Source organism: Setaria viridis, chromosome 8 (genome assembly GCF_005286985.2).
Source record: "Setaria viridis chromosome 8, Setaria_viridis_v4.0, whole genome shotgun sequence".
In the NCBI taxonomy this organism is placed as follows: domain Eukaryota; kingdom Viridiplantae; phylum Streptophyta; class Magnoliopsida; order Poales; family Poaceae; genus Setaria; species Setaria viridis.
Window position 1 is genome coordinate 33,845,921 of NC_048270.2, and position 16,383 is coordinate 33,862,303.

At 43.1% G+C, this 16,383-nt stretch overlaps 2 protein-coding genes across 3 annotated transcripts; both read right to left on the minus strand.

Annotated features, from left to right (window-relative positions):
- Positions 1-2,257: 2,257 nt before the first annotated feature.
- Positions 2,258-5,460, minus strand: LOC117866372 (disease resistance protein PIK6-NP). 2 transcript variants are annotated; one of them, XM_034750572.2, is made up of 3 exons: positions 5,182-5,460; positions 2,687-5,058; positions 2,258-2,607 (listed from the first exon to the last, which is right to left on the minus strand). In XM_034750572.2, exon 2 carries the CDS (start codon positions 5,036-5,038, stop codon positions 2,723-2,725), a length of 2,316 nt encoding a protein of 771 aa, XP_034606463.1. In that variant the 5' UTR covers positions 5,039-5,058; positions 5,182-5,460; the 3' UTR covers positions 2,258-2,607; positions 2,687-2,722. The 2 variants fall into 2 exon arrangements, with proteins under 2 accessions (XP_034606463.1, XP_034606462.1); XM_034750571.2 differs by having other exon boundaries at positions 2,258-2,595; positions 5,182-5,458.
- Positions 5,461-10,369: 4,909 nt separating this feature from the next.
- LOC117866371 (disease resistance protein Pik-2) lies at positions 10,370-14,616 on the minus strand. Its single transcript, XM_034750570.2, has 2 exons — positions 13,671-14,616; positions 10,370-12,777 (listed from the first exon to the last, which is right to left on the minus strand). The coding sequence occupies exons 1-2, from the start codon at positions 14,531-14,533 to the stop codon at positions 10,614-10,616; spliced, it is 3,027 nt and encodes a 1,008-aa protein (XP_034606461.1). The 5' UTR covers positions 14,534-14,616; the 3' UTR covers positions 10,370-10,613.
- Between the last annotated feature and the right edge of the window lie 1,767 nt (positions 14,617-16,383).

Below are 16,383 nucleotides of genomic sequence, written 5' to 3' on the forward strand. Positions count from 1 at the left end.
TTTAAAGCCTCCAGGTGAAGCTACCTAGAATCCTAGGTGGACACTCTAAAAAAAGAGAGAAATCCTAGAAATTCTCACAAAAAAGCAAAACATCTAGCCATCAATTTGTAGACTCGAATCATCATAGCCATTGGATCTATTATGTTTTCTAAAAAAATTACCCACCTATTACATTATGAAAATAGTCTAAAGTAACCCCTAAATCTGCCTCTAAATTACCCACCCATGCCATTATATAAAATAAACTAAATAACCCCTAATATAACTTACTCTAACCTGATGTGTGCAAAAAATTTTAAAACAGATGTACGTAAATCTAATTTATTATGTGACAGATGCACGTACATACGTAATCTATTTTTTCAAAAAAATATACTAATGGTTGCAGGTGAGTAACCCCTAATCTAACTACCCTAACCCTAATATGATGTGTACAAAAACTTTAAAAAATATGTATGCAAATCTAATTCCATTACACGACAGATGCACGTATGTGCTTGATCTATTTTTTAAAAAAATATACTAATGGTTGCATGTGAGTTGCAATATACATATGTAATATATTTCTTGATATCTAATAGATTATTTCTTTAGGTATGTAATAATTGTGTTATATGCAACATATTTCAAATGAGACGTGGCAGGTCAAATTTTTAGGTGAAGTGACAATTGTATCACGTAACATTATAACAAGAAATTGCTTGGACATGAGATTAAATTGTTAGCAACATCAGAAATAGCATACATGTGCAGATGTGACGAATAAAAATCATACTATGAGACATGGCAGACATGGGACCTACATGCCATTGCACAGTAGTAGAGAAAAAAATTGTGGAAAAAAATTAAAATGTTTATGATGCTATGCACGCATGCTGACGGGACTTTAAAGAGATAAAGACTGGATGGATGCATGCATACATGTCACCGGTAGTTGGAAAGAAGTAGGTTAGTAGTTTTTTTCTATTTTCTAATTGGATTTTTTTTCTTAATAATCAAGGGTCCAGATTTAATTCACGTCTTACCTCCCAGGAGGTAAGAGGTGTACCGCCATAAAAATTACTCACTTATGTCATTATAAAAATAATTTAAAATTACCTCCTAAATTAGTAACTAAATTGTCCACCACTAATACTTAAATAAAAATACCTTAAAGTAACTCATAAATGTGCATCTATATTATCCACACGTGCTATTATTAAAAATAACATGAGGTAACCTAAATTTTAATCCAAATCACCTTAATTAAAAATATAGAACAATATATGGTTATAAATCATATATTAGTATATGATATAATTATTAAGGTACATATGCATGATATGTGTCATAATTTATAAAGATATAGAGCAAGTGATGAGAATATTGATTTCTGTGTTAAAATTATAGCTCAAACTTAAGATCTATTATTAAAAAAATTGAAGCACATAACTGCGATGCAACGTGAAAACTTAAAGATTATAAATGTGGATGAAAATATTATAGAATATTACTAACTAAAATCTATCACAATTGGATAAAGATAATAAGTATAAATCTATATAAGTATTGTGTTCGAATATTTAACAAATGAGAGGTAAATAGTTTTGTAGCAATGCGGCCTCACTTTTTCTTTCCATTGGAAACTAAGTTCTACGCAACACGCTAGAAAAAAGGACAAATCCTAAAAAATTCTCACAAAAATTAGAAATATCAAACACCAATCCAGTAAAATCTAATAATCATAGTCATTGGTCTGTTATATTTTTAAAAAAGTTACCCACCACTTTCATTATGAAAATATTCTAAAATAAACACTAAACCTTTATATAAATTGCCGAGCTCTTCCAATCCAATTTACTTAACTTAAAATGTCATTCTAAATTTATATCTAAGTTACCCATGTATGTTGTTATTAAAAATAATATAAAGTAAGCACCTAAATCGTAATCTAATTATCTTCATGTGCATCATACATAAATGTCCAAAAGTAAACTAATAGATGATTCTAAATTACCTATTACGTCATTGTTAATATAGAAATATTAAGTTAAGGTATACACACATGATAAGTGACACCATATAGACCATTTATACATGTATGTGAGGAAGTGATGAAAAATATTGATTTTTATGCTACATAATATATGGAGGTGCGATATAAAATGAAAAAAGTGTGGATGTGGATGAAAGGTGTAGAGTAATTATTAATTAAAAATCAATCATAACATCTATATGAGTATTACGTCAAAGGATTAAAAAATAAGAGAGTAATAAGTAAACAATTTTAACTATTAATTATAAATTTAATTTCTAAATAATTTTTAAATACAATAACTTTTAAAAGCCCGCACAGGTTGATGGACTAGTGTACATGGAATTGTAAACAACAGTACAAATGCCAGAGTACATACAGGAACCGACACACTATACGAAAGTCCTAGAAGAACGGAATGGTAACTGGTAATATAAGACAACGACGGGTACATCGTCCAGCATGAGTTGATGGCGCAGATACACGCAACCATCCTGCAGTACGGATTTTCTGGCTGCAACTCTTGTTTGGGTCTTTTTCCTTAGGCAATTGATGACACTCCAGAAGGCAGACGATCATTCCTGCGGTAATGTCTCCATTTTAAAACTCTTAGAGAAATTGGTGTTGACTGCACGCAGACTTTCAAGCACTGAGTAGTGAATTAGTGATTACCTTGTCTAATGAACTGAGCGTCGCTTTGGATCAACTTTATGCTTCAGTAATCTCATCAACTGCTTGAACGGCATCTTCGTCTCCAGCATTGGTTTCACTTGGAACTCTGGTTGTATTCAATGTCTCCTCATCAACTACTTGAACATCTTGTTCAATGCCATTGATGAAAAGGGCGATTATCTGGGTTGTTTTACGACGCTTAGCTACTTCTTTTCTCACCGCCTCCACAGTCATCTTGACGCTGGATCTGTTGGTGTACCTCACATTGTACCATAGTGCAACCTCTGCAAGGCTAAAGAGGTTGCTGATACCCAATGGAACACTTATCGGGTTCGTTGGGCAAGCAAAGAGGTTCAGTTGAAGGTATGTAAGATTTGACATCGCTCCTGATTCGAAAGTGAGCCATGGCACTTGGCAGTCGATGGAGAACCTCCGGAGCTTAGAGAACCCTCCATTTTTAATCACTATAGCTTCTTTGGGAATGAAGTCCAAGCCCATTATTAGGCACTTAAGCCAAGGTAAGCCTCTGAGTATCTCTAGATCACGATCCCCAAGTTTGCAGACTGTGATTTGCACGAAAGAGAGATACATGTGCCCATCGAACCATTTGGGAACACCTGCAAATTTTCCCACTGTCACATTGAATGTATTAAGAGGCGCAGACATATTAGAAAGGGAGCCCAGGAACTCCATGGAGCAGCCGAGTCCACAGTGAATGGTCAGAGACTCGAGGTCGCACCACCGTTTGATGGATGAAAGCAATGCTTCACAGTAGTCTCTGTCAGAGGACTGGTGAAAGGACCATGTTATTGCGAGCACCCTCAGTAAGCATAGATCACCTAGAGCCTTGACAAAGCTAGCTGGTTGTTCACTTAAATCAATAGTGGCTAGAGTGTGTAGAATCGAGAAACGCCGTATCTCATGTGGCACTCCAGTTGCTGTTGCTTCAACGGAACTAATCATTCCATCACCACCGCCAAGGAGAAGTTCCACCAAGCTGTTCTGCAGCCCAGAAGTTTGCTTTGGCAGTGTCACCTGCCTTATGGGTGTGCCTCTTATGTCCAGTCTTTGCAATCTTGTTGCCACAAACACTCCTAACGGGAGCTCAGTTACCTGTGTGTAACCTGCATCCAATATCTTCAGACCACACAGCTCCTTGATCTCTGGCGGGAGCTTGCTGACTCGTGTGTTCCTAATGCTCAGATACTCCAGAAAGAACATTTTGCTTCTGCATACTCGCAGTAGGTCCTCATCCCCAAAGTTCTCCCAACCTTCGACATCCAACACCACCAGATCGACAAACTTGTCCGCGGAGACTCCACTGACAGTACCAGACACTGCTAACGAACGAGTCTTGGACACATCAATTTTTTGAAGCAGGGATGGGATGTTTGGATCATCTTGGTGGAGGGCTAGCCTCCGTGCTATCCTACCAGCAGTTTCGTTGCCGTTGAGCGTGTCGCTGGTGAAGAGAAAACCCATCTTTGCTGCTTTGGAGGCAAGGAACTGGTGCTGCAGGTGATTGACATTCCACCGCCAGGCTTCGGCTTCATCCGGATTGTTGTGTCTGGAGTTTGCCTCAGCACGGGTGATCAAATTCAGATTGACCAGATTGCAAAAGAACTGCTCTGCTGTTGCTTGTGTAAGAATAGAACTAGAATAATTCAGCAAGCCTGCATCGCACAACCATTTCATGAGAAGTTGATCCCTCTGAAACTTGTACCCATGGGGAAACATGCTCACCATGTAAATCGTCAGATTTTGAATCTCATAAGGGAACTCATATTCATCATAAGATGGAGGCTGTGATCGTTCGAACCAGTGGACGTCCACAGGGAGGTGGCCACCTCCCTCGGCTTCAAGAAGATGCATATAACTGCTGGGATATCCAGCAAGACGATGAATTTGTGTAGTTTCAGACCTTAACCAATGTTGATATCGATGCTGACGTCGAAATCCCTTAGAGGCTTCATCGAGGTCGCGGCAGCGAGTTTCCGATGCGGTGCGAATCAACCTTTGCAGCCACGCCATCATCTCCTCGTCAACATGATCCGGGGCCAGTGCAGTCAAGCACACAACGATGTAGCTCAGCTCATTCTCCAGGAAGTCCAAGCAGCGCAGCTCAAGGTCATCGCCCAAGAAACGGCGCCTGCGAGTCGCTAATACCAGCATCTCATCAAAGCACCTTGCGTGGCAGGACCTCACCGAACTTAATGCGTCCTCGATCTTCTTCGTCCTCTCGTACACATTGGAATCTACAACCTGCGGCGGCTGCTCGGGAGCTGCAGGCGCTGTCTTCTCTACCTCCCCCTTTCCCTGCTCCTCCTCCTCCTCCGAAGCTGCAGGCGCCATGTATGCGCCCCTCGCCCCTCCTGCACCGAATCAAAGATCAAACATGATAACTAATCGGCATAAATTGTTCCAAGAAGAACACGCCATAGAATGGACTTCACATATGCAGGCATTCATGGATTGGTCGTGTGAAACTGACTTACTTGATCCGCCCTGCGACCGACTGGGATCGGAGAAGCAAACAAGTTCCCCAACGCGTTGGTCGTCCTCTCGTTGACTTCCTCTTGTTCGTCTTTTGCCTTCAAACTGGTACTCGGCGAATGCAGAGGGAATGGGGCAAAATTCCTAAGCCAAAAGGTTGGGAATAGAGGACCTCCTGAACAGCTTGCAGTATTCAATTCCTATGGAATCGCTGTATTTTAAATAGTGATATGATGCTCGATCGGTACGCATAAACAATGATGCAAATGGGGGTGTCTTCGCACATGGGCTGCTCTGCTTTGGGACATCTAATATGAGCTGGAAAAAATATTTTTAGCGCTACTGGATGCACTTAAATGATATGGAACATTTATCTATCTAGTGCATCAATACTTACGTGTTACTATCACAATTCATATGCTTTGCTATGTAAATTACTGATGGTTCTATCTACATATCTATTGACAGATTTCCTCTGTCCAAATTTGCCATATTATTTTGGACCAATCAAATACTGACACATAAGTTGTAGCATTTCACTCACGAGTATTCCATTCCAGAGTATCCTATTTATATTTCCGCGAGGAAGCACTAGTGGTGTAGACCATCGATAAACAAATCCTTTGAGTATGTCACAACTTAATGGACAGCAACCTAGTGGGGATAACCATAATATAGGATAGGAGTGATAGGAACGACACATGAGGACTCTATGATAAGATAAATACGGCGCAGCTAGTTGGGAGGGCAACAAGTATGATGTCACACCCCAAAATTCTAGTTTTGGGATGTGAACAATTAACACTAATAAAACAGTAGATTTTTTTCATATTTATAAAATTTTCCAACAATTACCTGCTAGCAAAGCATTTAATTATAGGAAAATTTGTATTTTCTGAAAAAAATAATATAGGTTACTTAATTTTGTTTTGTGCATTCATGCCATATAGTTTGCACTAGGTTTTTATTGGATGAAAAATGTATTTCAAATTTCGATCAAATTTGATTGCGTTTCAATTAGATTCAAGTTAGTTTAAATCCTAAGCATCTCTTGGGCCAAAACCCTTCCTATCCGAGGCCCAACCCAGCTCACCTCCTCGTTACCTCGCTGACCAGTGGGTCCCGCTCGTCATCCCTATCCCAAGCGCCACGACACAACAACCTGCTCCTCGCCCGCACGTCCACGTCCACCTCGGGAGGATCCTGATCCCTCCGCAGCTCCTCTCTCTCTCTATAAAACAAGACGGTGCTATCCCCCTCATCCCTTTCCCATCTGCAGCCCACAGGCATTCCATCGGCATCTAACAGAGCCGTCGCCACCGCCGCCAGTTTCCTCAACTCAGAGAGGTGAGACGCCGTCGCTCTCCCTATCTTCCCTTTTCCTTGCGCTTCCTCATCTTTGTCTCGATCTTGTCCGCGCCGCAGGATCACCAGGAAGGAATCCCTACACGCCTCGTCTTGCCATTCTACAGCAACAACCGAGCCCACGGTGAAGCACAGGCAGCTGCTCCGCTTCTTTTTGTCTTGCACCCGAGCCGTGCCTCCACCGCCCACTGAGCCACCCTAGGTGAGATCCCCATCTCGCTAGCTTTCCGTTTTGCCGCTTCCCATCGATTTCCGTGCACCGTAGGCTGATCTGCCGTTTTCCGGTGAAGTTTCGGCAACGCACAGGAGCAGCGCCACCGTGTATTGTAGTCGATGTCCTGTGCTGAGGGAAGGAGATCAGTTAGTAGCCTTTGGATCTAAACCAACGGTCTAAATTAGATCATAAATTACCCCTTCTTGAGTCAATGAAACGATGCCACGTGTATTACATGATCCCAGTCAGCAAGCACTTGTGGATCCAAGTCAGCGCCACGTGTGCAACACATCAACACCTGAGCCCAGTCAACCTCCTTTTTGCATTCCAGCCCCTGTAGTTTGTGGTAATCACAGCACATTTATTGTTTGTCATGTTAATTTTGCATCTTAGCCCTGAACACCTTGATAATTGTTATTTCAACCTGGCTCCTTGTACTTTAGTACAAAACCCTTGTTCTTTTCCTTATTTATTCACCTTTCAGAGCCTTGCAATAATTATGTTTAAGCCCTTCTCGACTTTAGATAATTACATGTAGGTCCTTGAAACTTCAAACACTTATATCTTTTCAATCGTAGCTAGCTCCGTTTTAAGCGAATCTTGCTCTCACGCGTTTGTAGCGAAGCGTGCTAAACATTAGTAAAGTTTTTAGTCCTATTTTAATACTGTTTGGTGTACTGTTCCTTTTATTTATTGTGTGTTGTTTCCAATTGCTTGCGCGTGTAGGAAGCGAGCCGTCTGTGAACCTCCAAGTTCAACAGTTCAAAATTGTAGAACACTCTTCTTCTAAAGGCAAGTGTCCTTGATCATTCTTGCTCCTATTTATTTTATTTTATTAGAGTAGTTAGACTTAGTTGCATGCTGTGTCTTAAATTGGAATCTAATATTAGGGTTTACTAGATATTTTCAACATATTCCGTGAAAACCCGGTTGGATGGTTATGGGTAGTCTCATGCTTAGCTTGCAGTCCAGTTGGGTGGTTAGGATTATAATGTTAAACCTGATTAATTGTCTATGCAATGGGAATCGGTTGGTAATCTTTTGGTAGCAACATGGTGATTAGAATCTGAGCAGGATGGATGGACCAGGTGGATGGTTCTGGTTTGATTGGATTTTATTTGGTTTGTGTCGTTGACACGTGAGTTGGTGCTAGTACATGCTCGGATTGGAAGGACCATTTCATGGACAAGTAACCTAGCTTAACCATGCAACCACGAGGGCTACATGGCTTTGGACCTGATCAATTAATTAGTTGTCCCACTGGTTTTCACTGTCGAGCAATTTGAGTGGCACAAGAGGGGCTTCTGCAGTGGAGGAAAATAGACTCCCTGTTAGCAGTGAATCCTTAGTGGCTGTCTACTAGTGGGAAGTAATGACTTCTGAAAGACCATGTAGTGGGACCTTGGCTAATCACCTTGGAAGTGTGAGGCATAATAGGAAACATGACTTGTGGGTAAAGTGTGCAACCTGTGCAGAATGTAAAAGTAACATATCAACCATGCTCACGGTCAAGAGCGGCTTGGACTTCTTCGTGATAAGTGGAGATGGATGGTTGGTTTGGAGGCCAGGAGGTGTTACCCTAGTGTGGCTTGGATGCTGGATGGAATCCAATGTTGGTTTTGGTGCTCAGATGGAATCCAAGGGGTTGGCTTGGTTGTTTGGAGCTTATGGTGTTGGTGGTGATCACATCTAGTAAATAGGTTCTAAGGTAATTAAGGTTTTGGATGAGTTGCTTAGGTGCTTTATAACCAGAGTAAACCTTTCCTTGTTTTGACCTCATGTCATATGATTGCCACACTTGTGGAGTACATTTCGATGTACTCACCGTTTTCCCTTTCAACTTCTGCTATGTTTCCCTCACCACTGCTCAGAAGCTGGAGAAGAAGTGGGGAGTACCAAGAAGACGATGGCTTCAACCTAGATGCTCCGTACTAGGCTTGTGATTCCCCGAGAGACTGCTTGTGGCTTGATGGAAGATTTGCTCTGCTAGAACCCTTAAGTGTATTTCTCTTTTAGACCCAAGGGTCATTTTGTATTAAAGTTACGTTTATGCATGACATTGTAATGATATTCACTGATGAAGTTGCCGCATGTATGAATAAACTGATCCTACCATACATGTGGTTTGTATTCAGTTTGGCCTTGTAAAACCGAGTGTAACATATGAGAAATATTCCTATGAAGTTTAATGTTCTTCAATCACCTCTAGAGAAAAACTATAAGGTTTGAAGAACAAACCAAAAAATAATCTATCCTAGTTGATCTTTGTTCACTTCGGGGGATGAACGCATGGACTATAGAAAGGGATGAGAAAGGAGCCGATTTCCGTTCAACACTCTTAAGGGCTCCCTACAGGGATAAACCAGTCATGTGATAGAATACATAAGCTGGATAGGATTATCACCACCTGTCAGCTACAGACCCTCGGGTTGGGCGTTCCATGTCAAGCTACAACTCTAAGCACCACACTTAAAGGAGTCTTTATACTTGCTACCGGATCCAGAGAGCAAGCACTCGACCGAAGTTCGATAGAGCGAGAAACCAACAAACAAAGGATTAAGATAAAAGCACTCAAGCTTCTATTTATATTCTAACCACTATAGTCTAAAGTAGAAATTTGACACTAGGGTAAAGTAATGCTGAAATTTAAATGATTCAAGATTGATAAAAGATAATTCTTTATTGATAACTCGATGTAATACAAGTGGAAATGAAAAAGATACAAGAGTTTATTGATAAAAGATAATTCTATATTGATAACCCAAGATTAAGCTCGACTCGACTCTAACTCCCAAACTAAACAGGCTAACAGTATAAAGTAGAGAGCTCCTCGCAAATGGACTTGTTTATAATGTCTAGAAGGTAGGAGTACTTGTAGGCAAGGGGCAACGTCGGTTGCAGTGGGACCAGGTCGGCCAAACTATTAGGGAGGGGGGGCGTTCGACACTCTAATGCACTACCTTGACCCACCAAAGCTTCAGATCATCTACCGGATGGTGGTTGTAGCCAAGGTAGGGTCAGCCGACCTAGGTTGGGTTGGCCAGACCTGACCCATCCCCCCTTAGGCCTCCGATGCACCGCCTTGGCTCGTAGATGCTCTGGATGACCTTCAAGGTAAGTTCGGTAACTTGTGTTTTCTTTGTGGGCCTATAAATACAAGAGGGTACACTTTGGCTACACCATGTCCTTTGGATCAAATTGTCTTTCATCCAAGCAATAGATTGATCATGGATTGATCCTAGAGGGAAGTCAGGCTCAAGGGGACACAGGCCAAGGTCGGCTGACCCTATGGGGTTGGCCAAACAAGCTTTGGAGCCAAATTTGGTCCGCTAGTTACCTGCATCAAATATTCTTCAAACTCATCAATCCTCATTATTTTAATTAAATTATACATGGGTCGTGTCATATACTTCATCAATTTCGAGAAATCCAAGACCTAAAATTAGTCGATAACAATCGTCAATACTAGGATCGCCCCTGAGTATGTTTCCCTGCACGTTGTCGAAGTTGGGTTGAAATGAATGGAGGCCAGGTTCGATCGAACCTTGGGGTTCGGCTGAACCGGGACCAGCTCCATTTTGTCCCAAATTTGATTTCTTGTGTGATCGATCTCCATTGAATAGTCACATGGAACTTTACTATTTTGAATGAAATATGCATGGATCATGTCATATACAAGAAATTGGAGGTTGAAAATCAGTCTATAATGACCGTCAACATGCACAACAGAAGATATGAATAAACGGCTTATGTCTGGTAGTAGTGATGCAGCTGCTGGGGCAGATGCACCCAAGTGGCCTACGCCTTACGCAACACTGACGTGCTCACTTGACTTTGAAATGTATCTCTTTCTTTTCATAACTCGTTGTACTCGTCAACGACCACACTGGTATGATTGGGGTTCATGCTTGCTAATGCCTTGATCTCGGACACCTTCGCCTTGGCAACTTCAGTTGCCTGACTGCTTACTGCAAGAAGCACATGTCGGAGACTCCCAAGGTTTTCCAGGCCGTAAACGCCCTCTGTCGTTATGAACTTCATCTCAAGACTCTCAAGCTTTGGCATTGCTCGTTCCAGAAAGCTCACACGTGGCAGCACCGGTGCCACAAAGCGCAATAGTTTTAGCTTTTCAAATCCTTCTGCTGGCACAAAGATCTCTCCTCCTGACTCCATTGCATTCTTAGTCAAAATCTGCAGAACACTTGGATACTTCTTTGCAGAATTATCCAGGACAAAAATGAGAGAAAATAGCTCAGGCAGCCCCCCAAGAACCGGCAAGGTACCTTCTGTGAGTGAAGTTAAGGACAGGGTCAGCTTCTCAAGGTTGTGCAGACGACTAATCCAGTGGGGCACTTGGGACAACTTGCCAGAGAGCCCAAGGGTGTGCAGGTGCTCCGGCGGCGCTTCTGAAGCATTGAGCGAGCTGTCAAGAAACCCGGTGAAATCATCGTCGATAGCAAGAAATTTTAGTGAGCAGCTGCTCAGATGCTCAATGGCAGACAATAGTAGAATGTTATCCTTGCTACTAAAGGCTCGAAGTCTGTAAACAGTGAGCTTCTTCAGGTTTGTGAGGTTCTCCAAGGCCTGCAGAACCTTTGCCCTGGCTGCATTAGCAGAGCTTCCACATATCTCAACACCAGACAGTGTTTGTAGAGCCATCATCTTTGTGATCCCTTCAGTTAATGTCAACCCAATGCGCTTGCTCTTGCTGCCAGCAAGTAGATGCGCCATATGCTGTAGCTTCTCGACTGATGGAGGCAACTGCAAAATGTTTGTATCCCTTATGTCAAGTACCTGAAGATACTCCAGCCTACCTATCTCCTTTGGGGATCTCTCAATGTCTGTTCCTCGCAGGCTTAGGTACTTCAGCTGATATTTATCACATATTTTCTCAACGTGATTCATCAAGGATAAATCCTTGCAACTTTCAAGATCCAACACCTGAAGTATCTGAAACTTAGACAGAGTAGAATGAAGACCTCTGAAACTCCCCAATGCTGTCAGCGACCGAACATGCGACAGCTTCATCCTCTCCACTGTTTCCTTCTCCTGCCGACCACTCTTTTGGACAGACAGTCGACGCACCTTATAGGATGGAAATGGTGTATGCCAGTGGCCACCAACCACTGTGATGAAATTCTCATCGCTTGACTTGACGACAATGTACTCGAGGACCATGTCGTGGACCTGGCAGCTCTTCACCTTGCCGTTACTGCTGCTGTTGACGGCCCGGATTAGATTCCTGCTGATGAGTTCGTTGAAGCAGTCCTCAGCAACCTCGTCAACTGTCTTCCCATGCTTTTCAGCGATGAACCCTTCGGCAATCCATCTTCTTATCAGACGCTTCCTGCTGATCAAACAACCCTTAGGAAACATGCTCAGGTACAGCAAGCAGGTCTTAAGGTCAGCTGGCAATTGGTAATAGCAGTGGTTCACTATGTGTGTGACTCCTTCCGTCGAGAGATTTTTCTCCAACTCTTCACCTAAATCCTTGCTAACCTGCTTGCTAACCTGGGCTAAAAATTTCTCTAACTTCTCATCGATTATCAGATTCTTCAACTCTTCACCTACTCTATCCTTGTCCAACCTCTTACTGATATCATTGCCCTCCTGGGCCTTATTCGTCTCCAACTCATCACCTACATTCTTGTGCTTTTGAGCCAAATGGTGATATTCTACATGGATATCGTCTGACTTTGATCTCAGTTTACTAGCCACTAGCCCTGCAACCAAAATTATGGCCAAAGGCAAACCTCCACATTTCTTCAGAAGAGCTTTTGCACCATCAGTGGGAACATTAGGAGCTCTTGAGATGATTTGGCGGAAGAGTTCGTAGGAGTTATCATCACTGAGTGCCTTGAGCTCATGGACACGGCCTTGTTGACGGCGGCAGGCTTCAGCCACAGATTTGAATCTAGTTGTCACCACTATGCTACTACCGTTCTTGCTTTTTGGAAAAGAATCCCTAATGCTTTCCAATGCTGATACAGACCATATGTCATCGATAAAGATGTGATACCTATTACAAGTATTATGTAGAACTATGTTAGTGTAACTCAAGTATACTCGACAAAAAGTAATAATTTAGAACTAAGTGCTCACATTGTGTTTCAACATAAGGACTTCTGCAAATTTGAAGACAGTTTAAACATCAAGGAGAAAGTTAGGCTACCGCCTAATTTGCTTAATTACTGCTTATCTGCTGTACTAAGTGATGCCAGAAATGGCTGGTTTTAATCACAATGCATGGTTTACAAAAAAAAATTACTCCTAAATTAGCTTGTGGGCCCCTACTGGGACCTACGGGAGAGATTAATAACTTGTTGGATGGGTCTGGTGGACACTCAGAAGTCCTCATATTTAGGGATAAAATTTAAACGCTAAACTTTTTTGTATTTAAGGATGGATGGAGTAAAAAATATATATCCCGATAAATAACAAGCTTAGCATATTACAGTATCTTTTGTAAGGCTCTTATTCCATTTTGTTTTTGGTGTGGTTATTAGTTGGAAGCATCTTTGAGCTTCTGAGCGTAGGAGCTTTTAAAAAAACTTCGTCCAGAGTCCAGACCAGCCTCTGGGCTTCTCAGCCTTATAGTAGTAATGCTAGTAGTAATGTAAACGTTGTTTGTTCCAGCTCCTGGTTTTGGCCTAGTGACCTTTTTGGACGATGGGGAATGTTGAATTTTCAGGATTTAATTCATATTTCTACTACCTAAGAATTTACTTCCTATAGCCCCTTTTCCAATCAACGCTTACATTTAGCAAATACTTATTCCTCTAACAAACTAGATAGCATAGTGCAACTCAGCACAACATTGCACCACAGACATGCTGTAACTAGAATTACGGAATCGACTTTTTGTTAACAAGATGGAATAAGAGTTAGAATAGGCCGTGTCCTGTACAGTACCTCTTGTCTTTTAGCTGACGGGCGAGCAGTTTCTTGAGCTCTTCTTGTCCCCATTCCTCAATTCCTTCCAAGTCATGCTTGGAAGCAGCAGCCTGGTGATCGTGAAACTGCTTGATAAGGCTTCTCAGAACCGTCCGGAGATGGAACTTCTGCGATGCGAGCACGGTTGCTCTGCAGTCGAACTTGTCTCCAAACTCGCGGCACAGCACCATGGCAAGAGTGGTCTTGCCAAGGCCACCAAACCCGACAATGGCAAGGAACCTCGGCTGATCATTGGCGGTGCTCTGCTGCTTCGCCTCCGTGAACCATGGCTTGAGCTCCTCCTTGGCGTGCTCGATGCCCACGGGCGCCACGGTTCCGATGAGCTGTGGAGGAGGCGCTGGGCAGTCAAAGGGAGCTTTTGCCTCCTCTGAGGCGCTGTCCTGTCTTGCTGGGTTCTCCACCCCGTACCTTGTGCGCCGCTCGCTGACGTGCTGCGCCCGGACCTTGAGGTTGCTGATCTCGGTGGCGATGCAGTGGCGTGCGTACATCGTGTTGAGAAGATACCACGCCCGCCTGAGGGAGGCCAGCTTGCCGCTCCCACGGGGCTCGCGGCTGAGGCGGTGGCTGGCATTGTCGACGCAGTCCTCGATGTCGTAGGCCACCTCCCGCACCTGCTTCATCCAGTCCTGCCGCTGCTCGTCGTGCTTGGCCTCCTGCTTGAGCCTGTTGAGGAAGGCCTGCATGCTGGCCAGCTCGTCGTTGATGTACTGGATGTCATCGCTGACGCCTCCGATCAGGGTGTACTCCTGAGCCAGGAGGCTCCCGAGCTTGCCGACGAGGGACTTCACAGCATCGTTGGAGGCACCGACGACGAGGTCCATCGTCGCCCCGCCCTAGCGCCGTCTCCCGTCGGAGACCAGATGCAATTGATGTGCTTCTGTTGGGTGTAGTGGTGTACTAAGCTTTTTGCTCCTTGGATGCAACTGATTTGAATAGCGAGTCTGGTACTCTGGTCAAAGGACACTCGCGCACATGCTGTATCATTTTTTATCTTTAAAAATAAGGAGAAAATGTATAGGTAATGCGAACCAGAAAGCAGTTGGTTACATGAGTGGGTAGTGGGTGCATAAAGGATGAAATAAAGTCAATATTCTGCTATTTATCTCATTCCAAATCTGCCACCAGAAAAGCAGAAAGATTACAAGAGTTTCTTTCCTTCTCTGTTTTAATCCGGATATTGTTCATTTGCCCAGTACCGAGTGGGTTCAAACTGAAGAATGTTTTTCCTTTGATTAAGGTTAAAATGTGTGTTAAGCACTTAAGCTATTGATCCTTGTCCAAACTGCTTCAGCAAAGTTACAAGTTTGACAAGATGGTTGGCCGTTTCAGGTTCGGTCCAAATTGATTGGCATAATATGAATGTCAGACTGCATGGCCATTTTTTTTTCCTTCAGTGATTACTGATTAGAGCCTGTTGTAGAGGACGAACCGAAGAATAATCTGTGCATTTGGGGCTAGCCTTGCCTTTCCAAAGCCAGCTTGCAGCACATTGGATCCCTTATGTTTGCTGAGAGTTTGCTCATGAGTATTCCCCGCCGTGACCACCGTGACCAACCATGTGATCCTGGATTCCTGGCTTCCTTATCATGAAGATTCACTAGCTCGTTTTATAGTCAAACATGAGATATTTTTTCTCCCTCGATCGATATGACCATATCATGAAGCTGCACATGGCCTATGGTGTCATATAGAAGTTGAGGTAAGGAGGGATAAGCCCTTGAAGAGGGTGACCTTCTACAATTTAGAAACTACTATAGATTTCTAGGAGCCATGCCAAAAAAGCCATCTGGCATCCCAAAGGGGCGTAAACTTACCAATACCTGTGTTTACCAAACTTACCAATAAGCAAAAAAGAAAAAAGAAGAAGAAGCTTCTGTACCCAGTACTACTTCCATGACCATCGTAGACGCAGCTCCCGATCTCCATTCATTTTTGGGAGCAAAATGGGCCAATTGACCAGGCAATGTCGTCTCTGTAACCATCCTTAAGCACTTCCCTTCCATAAAAAGGCTTTCCTGTACTCGTTGATCTTTTAATGGCTGGTAATTGTGGCAGTTCATAGACTCTTATGAAATACGTGGGCATGGCAGAGAGCATACAAGCTCTAATATGACATGCTAGATTATTTTCCATACAAGGCAACACTAGATAGACATCTAAGTGATGTATAGTAGCCTATCAACCCATGCACTGCACAGGTTCACAAATTTTGTACAATCTTATTATTCGATTATTATGTACTATGTCACGGTCTAGATTAGGGAGCTGTGCAGAACGGCAGGGATTAGGGAATTGAGATTGTAAATGGACGCTGAACCGGACACTTGAGATCGGACAAGCAGATGATGGCTGCATCCAATCTCAAGGCCCGGAGGTAAATGCACATGGCTCGGAGGTAGACGACGGCTCACAGAGAAGAGAGGGAGGGTTGCCGGAGCTCGTGGAGAAGGGAGGGAGCTCTCGCCGGCGGCCGTTGTGCAGGGCGTCACCGTGCTGCGACCTCTCCTTTCCTCGCAAGATGCTGCGGACGGGAAAAGAATCGAACTGGTATCTCGTAACCAGTGGTAGGTGGGTAATTTTTTTGAAGTTGCCCACCTCCACAAGTGGTGAAAGCAAGGGGAAAATTGCGGTGAGTTTTGTACCGAGGAAAATTAGCTTTGACTTAAAACAC